Source organism: Cannabis sativa, chromosome 8, assembly GCF_029168945.1.
Source record: "Cannabis sativa cultivar Pink pepper isolate KNU-18-1 chromosome 8, ASM2916894v1, whole genome shotgun sequence".
Lineage (NCBI taxonomy): Eukaryota > Viridiplantae > Streptophyta > Magnoliopsida > Rosales > Cannabaceae > Cannabis > Cannabis sativa.
The window spans coordinates 50,083,198-50,104,657 of NC_083608.1; the positions used below are offsets into that span (position 1 = coordinate 50,083,198).

Genomic DNA, 21,460 nt, shown 5'->3' on the forward strand with positions numbered 1-21,460 from the left:
TTACATAATAGTCAGTTCGTTTTTAGCACATTTGGGCCAAAGTCAATATAATTGCCAAAGGTTAGTTGTAATTACTAAAAGTTAGTAAATTAGAAAGAAAAAAAAAAGTTAACAATATGCATTAATCTTAATAAAATTGTACTCTTGAAATTTTTATTCTTTTCACTTTTTTAAATAAAATTAAATAAAATTTTTTAAATTTAATTATTTTAATAGTTCGAGAAAATTTTTTAACCACTTAAAAAGTTACGGAGACATAATTTAGTATATGTCAAAGTTCAGAAGGTACAAATTTAAAATAGTCTTTTTAATATTGTAAATTATTCAAAAAATTACAAAAAAAATTGTAAAAAATTCTAAATAACTACATTGCTCATTGTCATATATTTTTACTTAGATTATTTATATTTTAGATGCAGTAATATTAACAAGAATAATAATAAAGAGATCGACATTAGGTTCTATGTAATAGTCCTCGTAGTCATTACTACATTAAAGAAAACAAATGAGAAAACAATAGTTAATTATAATAAGAGAAATACTATAAAAAGTATTATTAATGCTTAATATTTTTTTCAGTATCATACTGCTATCATTATAATTAAATATTGAGTTTTCTATAACTTACAAAAATAACTTTAAATATCGGTAATTAATTGTAAGACACTACTTATAAAAAGTATTAAATACCACCGATATCTAATAACAATATTTTTTTATAATAAAGTAGTACATTTTGGCAGTGATTAAAAGACAACAACGACCATTAATTAATATGTTGGCCACATCTGCATAATCAAAAGTCCACCCTTTCCACATCATATATATCTATCTATTATCTAACAACAAAACAATTTATAATTATATTACTAACTTGAGTCTTGAGTAAATGAATGTATTTATGATTGAGATATGTTCTTGTCAACTTCTTATATATTATAATTTTTTAATTAATTTTTCTATTTAAAAATACATATTAGAATATTTTTTTATGGTAGTGTTCATTATAGTTACAATATCATTTTTATAAATTTTTCGAATATTTTACTGTATTGATAATAAGTTTGAAGTTTATTAAATGCACATGGTATACTGAAATATCAAAAATTTTGTTTCTAATAGTGTAAACTATTTAAAAAATTTTAAATATTAAATTAAATGTTGATAGACCTATATGAGTAGTCTGCCTTCAATTTTCTACATTTAGTTTTTTCAACTCCATACATTCTAAACTTTTTCTATAAATGAATGAATTAAGTCCCAACATCTATATTTTTAATATCTATCTTTTAATCACATTTAAAAGATAGATATTAAAAATATAACAATTTACAACTCATTTTTATGATCATATAACAATTTGAGAGTTGTAATAGAAATGAGAGTTGTAAGTTTTGTGATCATTCATTTCAAGAATTTACAACTCATTTTTATGATCATATAACAATTTGAAAATAACATTATTTTGTAATTATTGTAAAATAATATAATATATAACTGCCCTTATTTTCTAATTTTGAAAAAGGACAATAAAAAGATTGTAAAGTAGTTTGTGTGCTTCACTTTATTTTGGTGGTTGAACTTGAGGGCACGTATATATATCTACATATAAATATAAATGTTTATTTAACAATAATTAAGTGACACATTATATTTTCTATATATTTGAGTACCTAACAAGACCAACTTGCTCTTTCCAAAAATAAATACAAAATCAACTTGACAACTTGGCCTTCCACTTCTTGTTTTCTCCTCACAAATATTCATAATCACATACAATTACTTAGTACAATTACCCATATATCTTTTCTTTTTCTTTTTTAATAAAAGGGTATATAAATAAATAAAGTAAAAATTAAACCTCTCGGTTATTATATAAGATATTATCTGGTATAAAAGAAAGTGCAGCCATACTATTCCAATTACCTAACTATTTAGTATTACCTATTTGTTTTAGTATTTGAAAAAAAAAAAAAAGTCTAATTTTTTTTATGATCGTTTACATTATAATTATTTAAGACATTTTATAAATAATTTTCAGAAAAATTTAACACGTTGAAAACAAGATTCAAACAATCTGTTACACGCGAGACTTTTTTATTTTATACACATGTAAAATAGACTGTTTGAACTTTATTTTTGACATGCTAAATTTTTTTAAATTTATCAAAGTTATATAAAATGTTCTAAATAATTATAACGTAAACGATCATAAAAAAAACATTTAACTAAAGATTATTTCAAATGTCAAAACAAATAGAAAAGGATATTGGTAGACCATTTTTAGAGATTGCACCATAAAGTTTTTCATATATATATTCCACTTTTATGTTAATTGTTTTGGAAAAAAGACTCTCTTCTAACTAATTGCATTTTCGACAATATGTTTCTCATTAATCGACACATCAACATTCTTTGACATCTAAAAAATATTACATAATTAATTATTTTTCAACCACTAATGATTTATTAATCGAGTTATGTATCTCTACTTCTACATAAACCCTCTCGAATATTTTTTTATTTCTTTTTTTAAAAAAATTATGTAAAAGTCTTATTGAATTTTCTACGATTTTCATGACATGATCCTCTACCAACAATTAATATTTAATTAATACTTTTTTAATAATAATATTTTATTATTATAAAGTCTATTATTTAATTTTATAGTTATAAATATAAAATAATAAAAATAAAAACATTTCTTAGTTTTTAACGACAAAAACTCTTCAATCTAACAAGAAGAATAGTTCAGAAAGAATTTTTAACGACTTAAAAGTTCGAAAGATATAATTTAATACATGTCGAAATTTGGAGAAAAAAAATCCTAATTAGCTTAGTTTGTATCAAACAAATTGTTTTTTTTTAAACTTTTCTCCTATTAATAATAAATAAATAATAATAATTAATAAAATATCTGCTACCCCTGTTCCATTAAAAAAAGTAGGCAAAATAAAAGTCTTGATGCCTATGAACTTTTTTTTCCTTCCTAAAGTTGGTGCCTATGGACTCTTAATAAGTAGTCTAACGTCTATAGCTCACTTTTGCCTATGGTCTTCTAGAAGTGATTTATAATTTTATATAAAGAAATGCTAAAAAATATCTCACCATTATTTAGCATATCATATCACTATTGTCAGGCCTGCCCTAAAACAAAGTGAGACATGGGAGAAAATTTTATTTTTGGAACCTTATGTTAGAAAAAATATGGTATTTTTAAAAATCAGTAAAAAAATGTATAATTTTAAAAGAGAAAAAAAAAATTTGAACACCTGGGCTAGGTGGGCCCTAGGCACAGGCCTAGCCCGCCTATGCCCAGGGCCGAGCCTGACTATTATTATAATTAATTATCGGGTTCCGTAAAATATAAAGTAATAATTTTATAAATTATCGCTAACCAATCGTAAAATGTCACTTCTTAAACACTACTAATATCTTATAACAATGTTCTTTTATATAATAAGTCCATTCTTTTTTCTTTTCCTTAGGGCTAACATCACATGCTTTATCATACCTTGATTACAATTTTTTTTTTATGTTTTTTAATGACTCGAGGCGACTACTCAAGACGACTAGATAGACCCGACCACCAAACACAAGATGACTCGAGAGAGATAGCTAGTTGAGCAAGAGATTATTAGCGAATTACAATGAGACAAAGTGATATTGGAAAATTATAATTTTAAAAATCAATGATCAAAATTAATTTTAGCATGGTTGTTCTTCAAATTTATGGGAACATCAAATGGTCCTTCAAGTAGTTTTATCAGCAGTCGACTCCCTGAGTTCATCACAAATTTGCAATGTAGTCCATTTAACAAGAAATTGTAACTATTTAACCATCTATGAAAATTGGCAATGATCATCATAAGCAAGCAACTTCTTCCAATGATTACACAAGTACAAAACCAAATTGAGTCTATTTTCTGTTCTTATAAAATGTCAAATTTTGGTCTCATAAAAGTAAGTAGATGAAACTGCCAAGCCTTCAACATCGTAAGTTCGAACTAACCTCTGTCTCTTACCAGGCGATTCGAGCCAACAGAACTCCAAATGGAATGACTTGGACTCTGCAACGCTCCTCGACACATCACAAGGGCTCCCCATGTACATTCCACCGGGCAACAGCGTGATTTGGTAACCTCCCTCGAAGATAACCATATTGTTAAGCATGACACCGGTCCATGGCACCGATGTGGTTACATCGCCCCCAGCAGATGTTGAAGCCATATTCTGAAAATTGTTTAGTGTAAGATAAGATTAGAAAAAGGAAATTAAACCCGAAAATGTTATTAGACAAATGTTCTAATTTGTTTGGAGTGATTACCTGAATAAGTTTACCCTTGTCATCCATTTCAAGTGATGCTACTGTGTCAGCTTCAGCAATTGTGGCTCCATAAACGCCACTTCGCTTTGTTAAGGAATGACCTTTCCACCTACCAAGAAATGGTGAAACCCTGTCTGTGTTGTCCTGAAACCGAAAAAGAGAAAACCAGGAAAGATTATTCTAACAACACAATCAGAATCATAGCTAATTAGTTGCAGCATGTGACTTTACCGCCGTAGTATGACTAATTGAAGGATGATCGAGCAACCCTTCGCCTCTTTCCTCAAGGAAAATAAGAAGCATTTCAACAACACCTTTCGGGTCCATGATATGGAATGCTCTTGCTCTCATGTCTTTCTCCAATGAATACAAGCAACTTTCACATACTATGGAAGGGCGACGGGAAGGAAGCTTTAGATTTCTACATGTCAAGAAATCATTCAATAAAAGTGTGAAATGGAAAGAAGCCAATGCTGCTTGAGAACATTCTTCTAGCTAGCTATGAACCACTTACCTAGGTGATTCTTCGCCAATATCATCTTCCCCTAGAACCCCTTGTCGAAGCACGGTTTCTAGCATTCCAGCAGTTTGGTACCTCAGAGAAAATGCTTTCTCATTGGGAAAGTAGCCAATCTGCAGGCTAATTACAATGGATATTCAACAGAAAACAAGAGACCACACAAACAAAACAAAGCTATAAGCTATGTATCTCCATGGAAATTCACCCAATTATAAAGTGAAATCTACATCTCTAAAGTGTTGGAAAACCCCACCTGTTGATATTTATCCACAGTAAACATATTAGTTTCTTTGATCTTGTATTCTGCCCATTCCAGCTCATCATCATCATCCTCAGACCCAGAGACTGTTGATGGGGGTAGTTTAATGTATAATCTATAGATAATGTGACAATAGTAAGCTCATTATATGAAATACACAATAACTAATACTTATGGTTTCTCCTTTATAATCTTACGTTTGAATAAGGCTGGCGAGGTCATCCTCCCCATAAGAGCTAACTGCAAGCTTAGTATCCAATTTATGCAGTAGTTTTCCCCCAGCATCAAATTGCTGAAAAAGAACAAATAAAAAACAGAACTTTATCACATTCAACACAAGGACCAGAGTGAAAATATGTAATTTAAAGAAAATGCAGTCATGGTACTAAAGGGGCATTTAGCAAAATATTCAGAACCTTTCAGACCATTCAAACCAAAACTATAAACCACAATGCCTTAACCCAAAACTAGGATAACCCAAGTTGGATTTTCTTTTTCTTTTCTAGGCTGCCAAACAGAATAAGACTAGACCAAATCGTAGATAAACAATACAAACTCATCATTTAGAGAGCATTTGAAAAGCCAGGAGGGAATTGGAATTGGATGTAATTGAAGATAATTATACAGTTTTATGTATTTGTATGACTATTTAATCACATTGTAATGATGCAATTGAAAGTAATTAAAGGTGTAAATTACCACTCGTCAATGGAAATTGGATGTAATTACACTACGTAATTACTAAAAAACTACTAAGCCTGCATTTGGAAAGCCAAGAGGAAATTGGAATTGAGTGTAATTGAAGGTAATTACACAGTTTTACGTGTTTATTTAGCCACATAATTATACTTTAATTGTGTAATTAGAGATAATTGAGAGGTCTCAATTACACTATCCACTTCTTCCTACTATTGCTTCGTACTTAATGAGAATTAAGTATAATTACACTAACTAAGAATTAATTCATGAGTAATTATCACGTTATATCTAAACATACCATGTATTTTAAAATAGCATAATTACTATATAATAATTGCACCCTAAAATTATTAGTTGTAAATGGTTACAATTTCACCAACCAACAAATTAAGAATTTAAATTCAGACAAAGCTTGCATTCATTTTGAAATAAAATGTAATTACTTATTTTGACTTTGGTAATAAAAAGAAAGAGTGATGCTTACAAAGAAAGAACCATTCCAATGACCCAAATTGATATTGAAGAAGCTGAGAAGATTATCTATACTCATGGACAACTCGGTGGGTAAATTCTGAGCTTCTTCTTCGTCTGGGACAGTGGAAGAGGACGTCGTTGGATTCGTGGCACCGTTACCGGAGCTGCATAACTTGATAAGAGGTCGAGAAAATGAGTTGGGTTTAGAAATTTTGGCGAGGGATGGAAAAACTAAGGTGGGATTTGATAATGATGATGATGATGATTTGTGAATGGGGAGGAGTGTTAGTGAGTGGCACCAAATGGAAGCCATTGGAGAAGAGCTTGGAATTGGATTATGAGTTATATGATAATGAGGACGATGGCTATTTTATCTTCTCAAATGGCTTTCAATTTCTCATTAACACACAAAAAAAAAAATGTAAATACTGAATTTTAAATATTTATGAAAATATCCAGAAAAAAATAAGCAAAAATGGCCTATGCAGGTTTCGAACCTGCGACCTTCGCGTTATTAGCACGACGCTCTAACCAACTGAGCTAATAGGCCATTTGATTATCGACTGCTCATATTTTGTTAATATATATTTTTTCATTTAAATTTTTCTATTTTCTGCTTTCAAAAAAAACAATTCTGTTTCCAATTTTGAAAAATTGAATCGAAAATTTATAGACCGTAAAAAATATTTGAAATTATAAAAACTGAATTTTTGCAATTTTTTTTGACCTTTTAGGGTATTTATGAAAACATGAAAAAAAAAAATAATAATAATAATAATAAATGGCCCATGCAGGTCTCGAACCTGCGACCTTCGCGTTATTAGCACGACGCTCTAACCAGCTGAGCTAATAGGCCGAATGTTTAATAGGTACTCAAATATAGTAAATATAGGTTTATACTTTATAAATATTATTTACGAAATAAGTAACAAAAATGGGAAATTTGAACTCACTTGTACAAACTACAAAACATTTGACATTTTCATAAACGAATTTTATTTATTTATTTTTAGATTTTTAGTAGCCCTCAAAAATATAAACCCCTAGTATCAATTGCTCCATTTTTTGTTTTGAGTAAATGATAATAGTTTTTGACTCACTTTGGATGAAAAATTTAGTTTGTTTAAGTTCATTTTATGTGAGTTTACACTTGATGTGTTTTCAAATTTAGATAGATTCTATCAGAGTACTTGAAGTGAAAACGGTACAACAAAATTTAAAGATTGGCCAGAAATATTGAAAAACAGAAAAATGATGTATATTATTAAATTGGTATGGAATATTCACCTTATTTTAAGGAGACACTAATAAAAACTAATTAGAATATTTACTTATTGAATTTTAAGATATACTCAATCATATTTTAAATTTTTTCCGAACTATTAAGATTGTTAAATTTAAAGATTTCAGTCAAATTTCGTTCAATTATACTAACGCGATAATTGTTATGTACTAAATCGTGCCCCTGAACTTTAATTTTTATCGAATCGTATCCTTTAAACTTTAACATGTACTAAATTGTGCTCTTGAACTTTTATTTCATGCACGTTAGATTTTTTTTTTGGTAAAATAGAACAAAAAATTTTAAATTTAATAATCTTAATAGTTGAGGAGAATTTTCAAATTCAATCAAGAGTTGGTAAAAGTTTTGGAAAAAAAAAATCTAAATATTCATAAATAAATAAATAATCAAATTAGAGCCCTATTTCATATGGGAGTGATAGATTCTCATATTTACTTCTTCTATCTCCGCCGCCGCCGCTCCCCAATTGGATCCTCCGGCCAACGCACTTCACCACCGTTCCTTCTCTATCGCAGGTTACTCATCATCATCTTCCATTTCCATATTTGTTTTTATTGCACATTTTACAGATTTAGAACTCGCAATGAAATCCTTGTAAAGAAATTTAAGGCAAATTTTTTTGTAGAATCGATTTCTCCATAGTATATAGAAGAATATGATCATCTATTTGTTCCCAAATAGTTATAAATTCACAGTTCTTTTCGTGTATATTGAAACAATATAGACAAATTACTGTTTGGGCACTTCAAAGTTCATAGCTTTGCCTTTGCTCTCCAACTGCTTGTAGTAATTCCTCTTAGAAGAGGCAAAGTCATATATTTATTTACTCATATGATGAATTCAACATTGCCCACTTGAAAGACTTCTCAGATAGATGAGTTATGTGTTGATAGGCATACAAAAATTGCTGGGTTTTCATCATGACATTGAAATTTGAAGCACTTCTAACTCATTTACAATTCCTTTACTTGTTTTTCTTTCAATTCCTTTTCACATGAAGTTTTTAATAAGAGTAAAAGGAACTGACAATTCTAAATCGTTTCAACTCTGCAGTTGTAAAAGGTAACAAATTATGCTGGACAATGAAACAAACCCAACTCTTAGCAAGTCAACCGGCTTGCCCCGAAAGCGATTTTACCGAGCTAGAGCCCACAGCAACCCTCTAAGTGACTCTCACTTTCCCATTCCTATCTCCCCGGCGAATGTTGACTACTCCACTCACTATCCCCAATTATTTCCTTCATCAGAACGGAGTGAAGGGTCTAAGAAAATCCAGTTTGCAGATATTGGTTGCGGTTTTGGAGGCCTTCTAATCAGCCTTTCAACTCTTTTCCCTGAGACATTGATGATTGGAATGGAGCTAAGAGATAAGGTGACAGAGTATGTCAAAGAAAGGATATTAGCTCTAAGAGGTACAAATCCAGGTCAATACCAAAATGTATCAGTGGTTCGGACAAATTCCATGAAATACATTCCAAATTACTTTGAGAAAGGGCAGCTTTCAAAGATGTTTTTTCTATTTCCTGATCCTCACTTCAAAGAGAAGAATCATCGCCGAAGGGTGATCAGTCCACACTTGCTAGACGAGTATGCTTATGTTTTACAAGTTGGCGGGATCATATACACTATCACAGATGTGGAAGAACTCGGAGACTGGATGAAGGCTTGCTTAGAGAATCACCCTTTGTTTGAAGCTCTCACAAACCAAGAGCTTAAAGTTGACCCGGTCATAAAACTCTTGAGTTCAGCAACCGAGGAAGGACAGAAGGTTGCTAGAAATGGGGGGCAGACTTTCCAAGCTGTTTTCAGACGCATTGCACCATCTTTGTGAGTTTTTCTGCTTATTTGTTTTTAGTCAGATTTTGGATGATTGGCAGCAGATATTGTTTCGACAGTTCCATTAGTTTTCGTGACATTGAGCTATTGTTGTGAATTCAAACCTTCTTTTTCCAGAAATTGTAATATTGTATTTGATAGGGATAGAGACTAGCTAAGTTAATCACTGGCCTCAACTTTTTACATGCTTTTTGTGGAAAGAAAATATAAGCTGTCATCCTTCATAAGTTTTTTACTATATATTGAATCGATTATCCGGAATTAGTACTTAGAAATTGAAGATGTGAATGATGTCTTCCAACATTTGTTCTTTGATTATTAGTACTTTCTCTTGTTGTAATTTTCATTTTATTTCTAGCAAAGACAATGTTTAACAGATGATGTGATTCCCATCTAATTATCTTAATCAATGAACAGTTTTTCCATCAAGTTAAATCTTGAATATAAAGGTGTGAGACCTGCAAAGCTATAACAAATTATTATTCAATAAAGGGTTTGAACATTGTGTTTTTTACCTAAAAAGGGGCAAAGTCCTTAGGCCCGTTTGCAACAAACTTCAGAGCTTCCTTCTCTTGTGAATGATCATAGTAAATAGAAATCACAATGGTGCAAGTGACAACAGTTGAAGTACAACCTTTGACCTTCATTTCATCAAGACTTTTTGAAAATCATTGCCCTCATAGTAAAATCTGATGAAACAAGAATAAGTAATCAAATTGGGTTGAAAACCACCATTTTTCTCCATATCATTCCTCCATAATAATCTTCCTACCAATACCAAGGTCCCTAGCTTAGGACCACCCTTTTATTAAAATGTTGAAACTTTAAGGACAAACTCCAAAAATACTTCATGGGCATGCTTAATACCATTCCTTTTAGTATTAACCAATGTTGCATTTGGATTTTTATCAATTTTTGGGAGGTGATTCAATGATAAGGTTAATAAAATATTTTAGCTTCTCATTTGACACAACCCTCAACCCTCCTTGACGGTAGAGTCTTTGACACTTTGCCTTGAGGCCAAAGGTTCGAGGGTTGTAAAGAAGGAAAAAAAAAAACAATATATATATATATACATATATTATTAGGTATTATATAATACCTACTTTTGCAGTAACTTTTAATTACTTACTAAGTTAGCAATACTTTACAAATATCTCAAAATCTATCCCCAATTTTTTTGTATCAATAAAATTGTTCTTCTAGTTTTGGTGCTACATTAAACCACAAAAAAATACAATGCTTTTTCTAATGCACCTCTACAAGGAATTTGTCAATAAACAAAAGAAAATCTACTATCTCCAAATTAATATACTTTCTTTGTCCCACCAAAACACATTTTTGGGACAACAAATTTTTGTTTTAGTATGTGAGAATTTTTCAGTCTATTTTTTTTCATGATCGTGTACATTGTAATTATTTAAGACATCATGTAAAATTTTGAGAGATTCAAAAATAAGATTCAAACAGTCTATTATACACGAGACGCTTTTATTTTATACGCATGTTAAATAAACTGTTTAAATCTTATTTTCAACATGTTAATTTTTTTTTTTGAATTTATCAAAATTTTATAAAATATCGTAAATAATAATAATAATATAGAAGACCAAAAAAAAAATTAAACTAAAAAATTCTCCCATATACCAAAATATATAAGGGACACTACACCTCTTTTAATGGTGTATTGTAGAATTTTTCAGAAATATATTCTCAATAAAAATAACAAGGAAAATTTATATTTACAAAAAGCTAGTCTCAAAACTCAGGAAGCTAAACAAACAATGACATCTCAGGAAGTTTCTTCTTTTTTGGCTTGGCATACAATGAAATTCATTCACCTACTAACACAACAAACAAGTAATAATAAGAGAGATTTGACTCTTAATACCTACTAGAATTTTCATCAGGAATGAAGAAATCAAAGGTAACATCAACAGAACCAGATGCTTCTCCATTGTCTTTGTAATCAACATTTGTTATGGTCCCATTCTCATACTCATCCACAGCTTGATACTCGGGTTTAACACGCTTAACCGGGACTGTAACTGAGTACACAGTGCCCAAATCAGTATCTGTTGAGACACTAAGCTGAACTTTATCTTGTGAATCTATTTCCACAAAATCAGACAGTGCTCCCACAATGTTGCTAACAATCTTCTGCTTCGCCTCATCGCTTACAGCGCATCGATCTGAGAAGAGTATCATCTTCAACCGTTGCTTAGCAATGTTTGCAACGCTTTTCCTTTTTGTAGTTGGTGATGGGAACAAGATCCTCCATGCCAAATTCAAACGCTCAAGAAAGTTCATATTCACAGCATTGAGGATAAGATTTTCGGTTTCTTGTGTTGCAGGTTCAGGTGAAAGATTATTGTTTCTGGAAACACCAAATGACTGGTGATAATTGCACTTTAAATTGTTCCCTTCAAGATCTAAACATGGCCATTTGAAAAGGACTTTGGAATTAGTGGATAATCCACCATTTAAACCTTTAAATGCTACCTGCATAATATGGTAAACATTCAAACATTCCCAACGTTGGAGGGAAAAAAAAACCACATAATTGGGACAGTTCTACATACAAAAGCAAGGCTAATTAAGATTATTGCACTCGAATTTTGTCATGTACCAAATCATGCTCTGAACTTTTCAGTTCCTAAAAAATTCTCCCTAAACAAATTGTTAGATTCAATGAATTTTCTCCAATTTTACAATGAAAAATAAAACCCTTTTTCTCAAAATGTAAAATTTATTGCATTATTCCTCAAAATTTAAAACAAGCTAATTAAATTAGAATTTTTGTTCCTAACTTTATTGACATGCAAATTTTTTCAAACAGTCAATAATTTGGACTTGAGATTGTGGGATTCAACTAGTACCCATTTTCTCAAAATGTAAAATTTATTGCATTAAAGTATAATTTTCCATATATAATTATTATTATTGTATAAAATAATAATAATAAAAAAAAAAAGATTGGGATTTTAAGAAGAAACAAACAGCAATTGGGAAAGCAAATGCACACAAAATTTTCTATTTCTCTACAAATGAGTAACCCATTTTAAGAAAGTTCAACCCATGTTCTACAATTTCACTTATTTCCCTTTCGATTTTAGATTTGCATTAGATGATACTGTATCAGTAAAGTCAGGATTTTTACCGGGAAACAATCAAGCAAATCATATACTACACCACACAAATTTTAAACAAAATTTGAAAAATACCCAATTATGGTGGAAGAAATTAATGCCAAAATAAGAAGCCCATTTTAATAAAATGCGTAAGAACTTGGAGAATAGAAGCTGTAAATCCAAATGAAAAAAGGAGAAGAAAGCAAAACCTTAGAAGGGGGAATAAGAGAGTTTCCGAAATTGTGGTGCTTGAAAGGATAAGAAGAGATTGTTGCAGAGACCCTCAAATCTCCAGACACCGCCATAGCTTTCTCCTTCTCTATTACACACGAAGATTTTGGGGGTGGTGGTGGGTAGGTTAACACAATTGCAGAAGAGGAGAAAGAGACGAAGTGAAGAAAGGTCCAACGAGGGTATTTTCGTAATTAAATAAGTGAGTCTTTTTTTGTAGTTAGCTTTTGGAGTTTGGACTGTTATTATTGGTGGAATAATAACCGTTGATGTTGGATGATTGATGACGTTGTGTAACGGATTTTTATTTTTAAAATAAAAATAAATACGTCGTCGTTTTATCATGGCTAAAAAAATGAAAATTCTACAATGTATTTGAGAGATTTTTTTAGTTTAATTTTATTTTTCATGGTCTTGTAATTTTTTTTTTTGTTGTTTAAGATATCTTGCAAAATTTTGAAAAATTTGAAAAAAAAAATTAAAGTAATTTGCGGCATAAATACTTAGGTTAGGTTTAACTCCTGATTGCAAATAAGTACTTAAGTTATATTTCTGAAATTTTATAAGTATTTAGTTGTTAAGTGTTAAGTAAATTATAACGTGATAATTCCTGATTGGTCCAAGTTATGAATTTTTTTTTTAAAAAATAATTTAAATATACGAATAAGAAAATGACACGCAGATAATTACTTGACATTTAACAGCTAGGTACCTATAGAATTTTAGAAATATAGCTCAAGTATAATTACCGTTAAAATTAAATTTAGATATTTATTTACAATCGAGAGTTAAACTTAAGTATTTATGCCACAAATTACTCAAAAAATTAACATGTCAAAAAATAGTGTTCAAAAATTTGTTACACGCGTGACTCTTTTATTTTATAGGCGTGTTAAATAAGTTGTTTGAACACTGCTTTCTATATTGTAAATAATTTTAAATTTTTTAAAATTTTGCAGGATATTTTAAATAGTTATAATATACACGACTATGAAAAAAAAAATGAACTAAAAAAATTCTCCTAAATGTCAAAACAAATAAAGAATACATTGGTGTATCCCTTTTAAGGGTGCATTGTAGAAGCACATTAAGATTTTTATTACATTACAAAATGTTTAAAAATTATAGGCTAATTACGATTTTTGTCTCCCAAATTTCCATATGTATCAAATCGCGCTCTTGAACTTTTTCACATTGTTAAAAAAAAATTTTAAATTATTGAGATTGTTGAATTTAAGAATTTCTGTTAAATTTTGCTCAATTTGACTAATGTGTCAAATATTCATGTATAAAATTCTACCCCCAACTTTCATAAGTATTAAATTATGTTTTTTAAATTTTGATACGTACAAAATCGTACCCCTTCCACATTAGGATCATTTAGTCAAATCGACATATGCCTAAAATTAATCATCTAGACTCAAAATCTCTCCAAAAAGTTGTTCTTTGTTGGATGAAGAACTATTTCAAAGACTTATTCAATCTTACACTTTATTTCCATAGAGAAAACTATAAACAATTTACATGACTGGAATAAATTAAGACTAATTAAAGAGGAGTTAACTTCTAAACTATAGCTTATCTTTATTGTTGTTGATACTATTCTCATTTTTTAATATTTTATATAAATATTTAACTACATTTTAATGAAAAAAATTAGAAATACTAAACTAGAAGGAAAATACTAAAAACAAAATTATCAAAGGAATAAAATCAACCATATAAAACTAGAATATTTCATAGTTCTTTTTTCAGGATTTTTGTAGATTTTTTTTTTGGGTGTTGCCAATATTATGATCAAGATCAAATGCTGATATATATTTCTTAAACAGTACTAAAGATCAATTATTACTAAAACAATAATTAAAACAAAAATGCCATATCTTACCTCAATTGTATATTATCTATATGGATATCAATAATCAATAACATTAAAAATAATTTTAAGAAAAAAAAACATTCATCACTCATCTATATGCCTAACAATAGTATAATAATAAATTTTGTTATAATAATAATAATACGTTTAGTTTCTTATTTGATTGTGTTTTATTAGATGAGAATTATTAAAGGAAACATTAATGTGTCAAATTTGTACTACTATAAGTGATATATTGTATGGTAAAATTCATTATCGAAACCCACACATTTTAATTTAATAAGTAGTATGAAAGATCATTAACCACTCACAACACGCTTTGTCAGTTGAGTATAATATTAGACACTTTAAAATGTGTAATAACAATACTCTCATTTTATTCTAGCACACTAAATAAAGAATAACTAAATAAATTAATAAATCCAAATGTAATATTAATGATGATGGGGATGAATTTTTGGCAGGAGCATCAGCCACCACCGGTGCAAAAGTATTATTATCAGCATTAGCGATGGCTGGCGGAAGAGTAGCAGAGCCGCCTGTTGCGTCATCCTTGACAACAAAGATAGTGAGTCGCATACCGTGAAAGCAGTAACCTCCGCCAGAGATAAAGTAATAAGGCTTAGACTCAGTGAGTTGGAACACGTCACGACCTCCACGTGTCACGTTGTTTAAAAATATTTTGTCATTGCAACTCTCGTAACTTGTTTCATTCACTTCCAGTACATTGTAATATCTCTTGTCGAACACAAAATCTATTAATATAATTAATTATTGTTATTAAAAATTTTGTAATTAAATAATTAAAAATCTATGTATGTTCGAATTTTTATACACTTAACCATTTGTTTTTTTTTTTTTTGGTAATATCCCTTTAACTTAATTTTTCTTTTCCAATTTGTAACGCAAGTTAATTTACAGTATTAAATACTAATTGGGATTATCATTGTGCACACGTGACAATAAAATTTTGAAACATATAAAAATATATCATGTATACGTAAGTGTACACAAGACGGAGCCACCCTTGAATAAAGGGTGGCCATGGCCCGCAAAATTCTTAAAAAATAAAAAATTATTCTTTTTTTCCTCATTTTCTTCAAAATGTATAGTTTGGTCCCTCTTAATTTTTTTTCTTTTTGTCTCCCCTAAAGTTCAAACTCTACCTCTGTCCCGCAGTGTACAATGACAATCCAATTAGTATTTTAACAGTGAGATTTAATTGATACTTTAAATTTACAAACAAAATAAAGTTAAGGGAGATAGCAAAAAAAAATCAGAAAATTAAAATATAAAAAAATTTCACCAACAATTACCTAATAATTAATTAATTAATTATTTAAGAACAAAGAAAAATAAATATTAATAATGAATATTGATAATAGAAATAATTACTTACAAAGCCAATCGCCTAGGAAGAAAGGAGCAGTTGTGGTGGACCATTGAGTGTAGTTAACGTTTTCATTCCAACCTTTAGATCCTCCTACTTTGTGTAGTACTGCTTTGGCTGTGGCGCCGCTAATTGCGCCCAGCCAAGCCACCACCACCGCCACTGCCACCGCCGCCTTTCTCGGGGCTGACCCTTTTCTCTTCTTCTCCATTAATGAGAATGTGGAGGAGTACTCAAAATCAAAATAATGATCACTAAAGTAAAGCCATGAATTGATGATTTGTTGGTGATTTATATATAGTGTACGGTGGAATGTGCCCATTGTATGTGTGGGAACTGAAGAAGGTTTTTCACGTTGGTATTACGTGGCACAAGATGATTCGTGTTTAATATAAGGAAAAAATTAATAGATTTTTTTTTTTTTTGTCTTTTTTAAGGGAAAATTAGTAGATTTGTTGGTCCCACCTCTTGTGTGTATTATATATTATAATAATTGATATATATTAAGATCATTTCAATTACTATTAGAAATTTTTATACAATAGATCAAAATTTTGAAAAAAATTATAAAAATAAATTAATATGGAAATATTTTTATTTGTTTTGATTTTTTTTTTTATTTATAAAAATACTACTTTGGTTATTTAATTAGTATTATAGTTGTAATGTGGTTATTTATCTATTTGTTTTATAGTTAATTTATAGTTATTGTAAAATTAAATTCTCATTGTTTTTATACTTTTAGTTAAGAAAAATATATTTTTATAAATAAAAATTTTAGGTCGTAAAAATGTAAATAAAATATAAAAAATGTGTATTTTTGAAAATTGTGCAATACTATATTAATGTAACGCGTTGTAAGTAATTAATAATTTTGTATATTATTTATTAAATAGAAATATATAAAATTCGATATCAAATTACACTAATAGCATTAGATATACCGCTTTTTATAATGATTTAACACTTTAAGGTGTCGATTAGCAATTCTCATATATTAATTAAGCTTAATTTCTAAAAAAGTAAAAAGAGAATTCAAACCACGTGATTGGCAAAGATGAATACAGAATTCTGAAACAATTTCATTCTTTTTTAACATAAAGATTAAAGTCCATTTTTTTAAAAAAAAAATAATAATAAATAAACAAATAAAGAAGAAAAGATTAAAGAGAGAGAGGATATTATTTCTAATAACATGACCATTCCAAACATATACTAACAGAAATATCAAAGCTAACAATAAAGTAATAATTCTTATCTTCCCAAACTAAAAAGAGAGCAAAGAACAAGAAAAAGCAAATTTAATCATAATCAAAAGAAAAGGATAACCAAAGAAAGGAAAAAGAAAACACCAAAGCTTCTTATTAAATTATTGGAGCATTTTTTACTTACTTCCTACTTACTATTTTTTTTTTTTTTACATGAAGATCTAGTTCAAAAAGTAAAATCATAAAAATTAGGTATATTAAGCTGTTTAATCCTAACAATAATCTCAGTTAAGAATTCAATAAGCGACTAACGATCAAGTATTAAAGAAGTGTGATGTATACTAGGCTTTTAAATCGAAAAAACATTTGACACAATCTATCTATTAATAACTATCAGTCCATGATCTTACAATAAAAATTGGAACATAACAAGTTTATTATTTAACCTAAAATAAATGGAAATAAGGAAATGACTATCTATAGCGATAACAATCGTAATAAACAATCGCACATAAACCATGTGGCCAATAAAAACTTGAGAATCCCTAAAATTATATTTTCTATTTTGCCCAAAAAGTCTATCATCTCCTCTTTCTATTTTGTCCAAAATTCTTTTAGGGCATCTCCAACCTACACTATATAAAATCACATATGTTGTTTACACTGGTAATTCTAGTGCATTGCATACTAGGCATATATGCAATGCTCAATAGCTACCCCATCTTTTTATTTATTTATTACTATTTATGTTTATAAAAGATTTGAAATTGGTTTATTTTGTGTTAGTGAAATTGTATATGTTAATCAGAAAATGAAATTTAACACTGAAAATGATATAGTTTTATAGTACTGTTGTCATAAAAATTAATTTAAAGTTGTTTTCAATAATAAAAAAACTATAAATTTTTAAAAATAATATAATAATAAGAAAATTCTATTTTATTTTAAAAAATAATAATATAATAAAAAATATATTTTTCCTGTTGTGGTTAAAATAAAAACCACATATAACAAATTTACCCCAATGCCAATTTTTTATTTATTTTTTTAGCTAGGAGACATAAACTACTTTAAGGTTGAGGTTCATCATTTTGTCTCAAGTCTCAACATGATCATATGGACATGGCATTGGGCCTCACTATTGTTAATGGGCTGGGTTTTAAATCAGTGGACCAGACTACCCTTTCTTTTGGCAACAAAAGATGAGATTTTGTCCCATCAACCATTTGGAAGTGCTCTTTAAATGAATTCACTTAACATATTTTAATATAGTTAATGAATGGAATACTCTAAAACCAACGGCCAACCAATCTCCATTTGTCATTGACCCCAAAATGACCAAACATGAGTACATACAATATTAAATAAATAAATCTATATATATACATATAAATACAGTGCATGTTTCAAGATTTTAGGTGAATACAGCACACACCCACATGGCCAACACATTCATTACTTCATCCAATCCAAAGTGAAAAGAAATCAATTGCGCAATTCATGCATTTTGATACCCCTCTTCCCCACCAAAATCAAACTCATAATCAAACCAATGCAACACCTTTGACATTTCAAAAATTCAAGCTCCACCAACTCCCTTAAACTCCAACAAGGGTCCTAGTTTAAAGGGTCAACTATTGAGGAGAACAAACAACAGGAGTAAACATAAATATAATCATCACCAACACCCCCACAAGAAAATAATCATAATAAAGAAAGAAACTTTGTTAAAAATAAATAAATTTCACAAGGAGATTTCATCACCTCGTTATCTAAGCAAGTCTAATAATGTCACTCATGAATAGTGGAAAAAACCACAATGAAACTACAAGCCGAAACGAAGAAAGGCGTCCCATGCTGCTCCAATGGCGAAAACAACCGGTAAAATGAATAGGCTCTGGTGTGTAGATTTTGTAGCGGTATTCTTCTCTTTTAATGGTGCACCTGAAGGTGGAGGAGGAAGGTTTTCAACTCGGATTGCTACCTTCATGCCACCATAACAGGACCCTTTGCTGCTTATGAAATAGTAATGTCGAGTCACATTCAATGGGGTCACATCCCTTCCAGCTCCTGTAGTCCAGTTGTGAACAGGGTGCTCGGCATTGCACGTTTCGTAATTAGTTTTGTTCACCTCTATAACGTCGTTCTGGTTCCTGTCGTAAACAAAAACTGAGGAGAGAAATGTCACAAGATAGGAATACAATGTATAATAACATGTCTCCCTATCCTATCACCAACATTTTGAGCAAGTCAAGTTTATAACTTTGCTCATAGACAACAAAAGTTTCCACTTTCCATTATGGAGGAACACAAAACAATGGCTACAGCCCTTTTTCATGACATTGTATTGAAATCTGAAGCTGCTCTATCAAAAAGTATGAAACTGAAATTGATACACAACTATGTAAAACTAAGATTATTCTCAACTCAAACATTCATCTAAGTAGAATTGAAACAACAAGAGTTGACCAATCAAAACTAGTTCTCTACTAGAAAACCAAATTAGACTAAATACACTATCAATTTTCTCTCATTATAAGACAATCTCAACCAAATTTTAGTAGACCCTTTTCAATTTTCAAACTTTTCAGAATTAAAGACATTAATTCAAAGTTAACCCCTTTAATTATATGTTTTTTTTCACAAAATAATAATTCAAAAATTTCAAGAAATAAAGTGTTCAACGGTAAAGAAATGTCCTTTGGACCTACTTTTAACACGAGAGAGAGAGAGAGAGAGAGAGAGAGAGGGAGAGTATCAAGCATTTTAGATCTGGGCAAACCAAATTTGATTACCAAACAAAGAATGAGCTTAAATCTCAGCTACAACAATGGAATCCTTGAATTCACCAATGTAACTTCATAACAACCACACTAAATTAATCCTTAGTTTACTAGAAGGATTTAAAAGATCAACAAATAATAACACTAAATCAAGAACACATCTTACATTTTCAGATAATAAAGTCTCAATTTTTTCACAGAAAAAAACACATTTTCAGATCTAAATGTAAACAACTACAGCAGTAAGCTTAGAAAGAGCCAACAAAGAAGAACAAAAAAAAAAACAAGTGGTCAAGAGATTTTAAGTAAAGAAAACTACAGATTCGGTAAATGAATCTAAGACCATAAAAGAGAAGAGATAGAGAAATTACAGAGCCAATCGCCATTGTAGAAGTGCTTGTCCTGAGCCCAAATAGTATAGTTAACATTTGTAGTCCAACCCATCTTTCCTCCAACAATCCAACGCTTAGCGGAGACTTGAGGTGCCATGAACAAAACAGCGAACAGAAATGCGAGCAGTCCGGTCACCGTGGCCGGAGAACCGAAGGGTAAGGCTTTTGTGAAGAGACTCATTTTGAGAGGGTGTAAGACTCTTTTCTTTTCTCTAGAAAACTCTGTTTGGTTCGAGAGCAGTAAGAAAACTGTTTCTTTGTTTTTGGGGCCTTTTATAGGACAATCTCATGGTGGCATAGGAGTATTGCTATTATTTTTAAGGGCTCGTTTGGAATGACGTATTAGGTCGTATTGTATTGTATTGTATTATATTGAATTGTATTTTATACAATATTTTTATGTAAAACTATACGTGTCATTAACTTTTATGGACACCTAAATATCTAAAATAAAAATTTAATATAGTATTATATAAAAATATGATATATAATCCAATTTAATATAATACAATACAATACGATCTAATACGGCGTTCCAAACGAGCTCTAAACGTGTTATTTTATAGTTGGTTAGCGATATTCTCTAAAAATTATTACATTAAATTATATGGACCCGATTAGACTAATAGCGACTATAGTACCTTTTAACATTTCTCCACCACTTAGTTCACTCATTTTATCTGTTTCGATATTCAGGAGAATATTTTAATTCAATTATTTTTCTTAATTATAGATATCAAATTTCGTATTTTATAATTATTAATTATTTAATTGAATGCAAAATAATAATTTGATACTAAGATATTTTGTTTTGTAACTACAAAACCAGTAAATCAATAAAGAACAATAGTGCAGAAAAAAAAAACTCAAGATTTTATACATTTGAGTTAGGTTTTTTTTACAAGAGAGGTTACGAAAAAATATAAACTTAGACTTAACACAATACGAATAAATATGGGCCTAGACATGATACAAAAAATATAAGTTTAAGCATAATATAACACGAAAGTACGAATTTATTAGTACAA

At 29.6% G+C, this 21,460-nt stretch overlaps 5 protein-coding genes and 2 non-coding genes across 8 annotated transcripts; 1 reads left to right on the plus strand and 6 right to left on the minus strand.

Annotated features, from left to right (window-relative positions):
* Positions 1-3,834: 3,834 nt before the first annotated feature.
* LOC115701459 (uncharacterized) lies at positions 3,835-6,695 on the minus strand. 2 transcript variants are annotated; one of them, XM_030629265.2, is made up of 7 exons: positions 6,290-6,695; positions 5,304-5,398; positions 5,101-5,221; positions 4,842-4,960; positions 4,559-4,748; positions 4,328-4,471; positions 3,835-4,233 (listed from the first exon to the last, which is right to left on the minus strand). In XM_030629265.2, exons 1-7 carry the CDS (start codon positions 6,590-6,592, stop codon positions 3,943-3,945), a joined length of 1,263 nt encoding a protein of 420 aa, XP_030485125.2. In that variant the 5' UTR covers positions 6,593-6,695; the 3' UTR covers positions 3,835-3,942. The 2 variants fall into 2 exon arrangements, with proteins under 2 accessions (XP_030485125.2, XP_030485126.2); XM_030629266.2 differs by having other exon boundaries at positions 4,842-4,967; positions 6,290-6,694.
* A 60-nt stretch (positions 6,696-6,755) lies between these two features.
* Positions 6,756-6,829, minus strand: TRNAI-AAU (transfer RNA isoleucine (anticodon AAU)). Its single transcript has one exon. It is a non-coding gene; the product is annotated as a tRNA-Ile (tRNA).
* A 232-nt stretch (positions 6,830-7,061) lies between these two features.
* Positions 7,062-7,135, minus strand: TRNAI-AAU (transfer RNA isoleucine (anticodon AAU)). The gene has a single exon. It is a non-coding gene; the product is annotated as a tRNA-Ile (tRNA).
* Positions 7,136-7,949: 814 nt separating this feature from the next.
* Positions 7,950-10,479, plus strand: LOC115701289 (tRNA (guanine-N(7)-)-methyltransferase). The gene is made up of 2 exons (XM_030629040.2): positions 7,950-8,097; positions 8,636-10,479. The coding sequence occupies exon 2, from the start codon at positions 8,655-8,657 to the stop codon at positions 9,411-9,413; it is 759 nt and encodes a 252-aa protein (XP_030484900.2). The 5' UTR covers positions 7,950-8,097; positions 8,636-8,654; the 3' UTR covers positions 9,414-10,479.
* A 634-nt stretch (positions 10,480-11,113) lies between these two features.
* LOC115701157 (cell division topological specificity factor homolog, chloroplastic) lies at positions 11,114-12,993 on the minus strand. Its single transcript, XM_030628866.2, has 2 exons — positions 12,759-12,993; positions 11,114-11,920 (listed from the first exon to the last, which is right to left on the minus strand). The coding sequence occupies exons 1-2, from the start codon at positions 12,852-12,854 to the stop codon at positions 11,303-11,305; spliced, it is 714 nt and encodes a 237-aa protein (XP_030484726.1). The 5' UTR covers positions 12,855-12,993; the 3' UTR covers positions 11,114-11,302.
* A 1,887-nt stretch (positions 12,994-14,880) lies between these two features.
* On the minus strand, positions 14,881-16,311 carry LOC115701354 (early nodulin-like protein 20). Its single transcript, XM_030629132.2, has 2 exons — positions 16,059-16,311; positions 14,881-15,414 (listed from the first exon to the last, which is right to left on the minus strand). The coding sequence occupies exons 1-2, from the start codon at positions 16,258-16,260 to the stop codon at positions 15,041-15,043; spliced, it is 576 nt and encodes a 191-aa protein (XP_030484992.2). The 5' UTR covers positions 16,261-16,311; the 3' UTR covers positions 14,881-15,040.
* A 2,489-nt stretch (positions 16,312-18,800) lies between these two features.
* LOC115700943 (early nodulin-like protein 17) lies at positions 18,801-20,732 on the minus strand. The gene is made up of 2 exons (XM_030628622.2): positions 20,412-20,732; positions 18,801-19,426 (listed from the first exon to the last, which is right to left on the minus strand). Exons 1-2 carry the CDS (start codon positions 20,611-20,613, stop codon positions 19,083-19,085), a joined length of 546 nt encoding a protein of 181 aa, XP_030484482.1. The 5' UTR covers positions 20,614-20,732; the 3' UTR covers positions 18,801-19,082.
* Between the last annotated feature and the right edge of the window lie 728 nt (positions 20,733-21,460).

Bases quoted from the DNA above. Each gene is read 5' to 3' on its own strand.
- LOC115701289 (XM_030629040.2), top strand. From the start codon at position 8,655: ATGCTGGACAATGAAACAAACCCAACTCTTAGCAAGTCAACCGGCTTG.
- LOC115700943 (XM_030628622.2), bottom strand. From the start codon at position 20,613: ATGAGTCTCTTCACAAAAGCCTTACCCTTCGGTTCTCCGGCCACGGTG. The intron at 19,427-20,411 runs GTAATTTCTCTA...TTCTCTCCTCAG, and splicing joins CTACAATGGCGATTGGCTCT to TTTTTGTTTACGACAGGAAC.
- LOC115701354 (XM_030629132.2), bottom strand. From the start codon at position 16,260: ATGGAGAAGAAGAGAAAAGGGTCAGCCCCGAGAAAGGCGGCGGTGGCA. The intron at 15,415-16,058 runs GTAAGTAATTAT...TTATATTAATAG, and splicing joins CTTCCTAGGCGATTGGCTTT to ATTTTGTGTTCGACAAGAGA.
- LOC115701459 (XM_030629265.2), bottom strand. From the start codon at position 6,592: ATGGCTTCCATTTGGTGCCACTCACTAACACTCCTCCCCATTCACAAA. The intron at 4,961-5,100 runs GTGGGGTTTTCC...ATTAGCCTGCAG, and splicing joins CTGTGGATAAATATCAACAG to ATTGGCTACTTTCCCAATGA. The intron at 4,234-4,327 runs GTAATCACTCCA...AACAATTTTCAG, and splicing joins ACAAGGGTAAACTTATTCAG to AATATGGCTTCAACATCTGC.
- LOC115701157 (XM_030628866.2), bottom strand. From the start codon at position 12,854: ATGGCGGTGTCTGGAGATTTGAGGGTCTCTGCAACAATCTCTTCTTAT. The intron at 11,921-12,758 runs GTTTTGCTTTCT...CATATTATGCAG, and splicing joins CTCTTATTCCCCCTTCTAAG to GTAGCATTTAAAGGTTTAAA.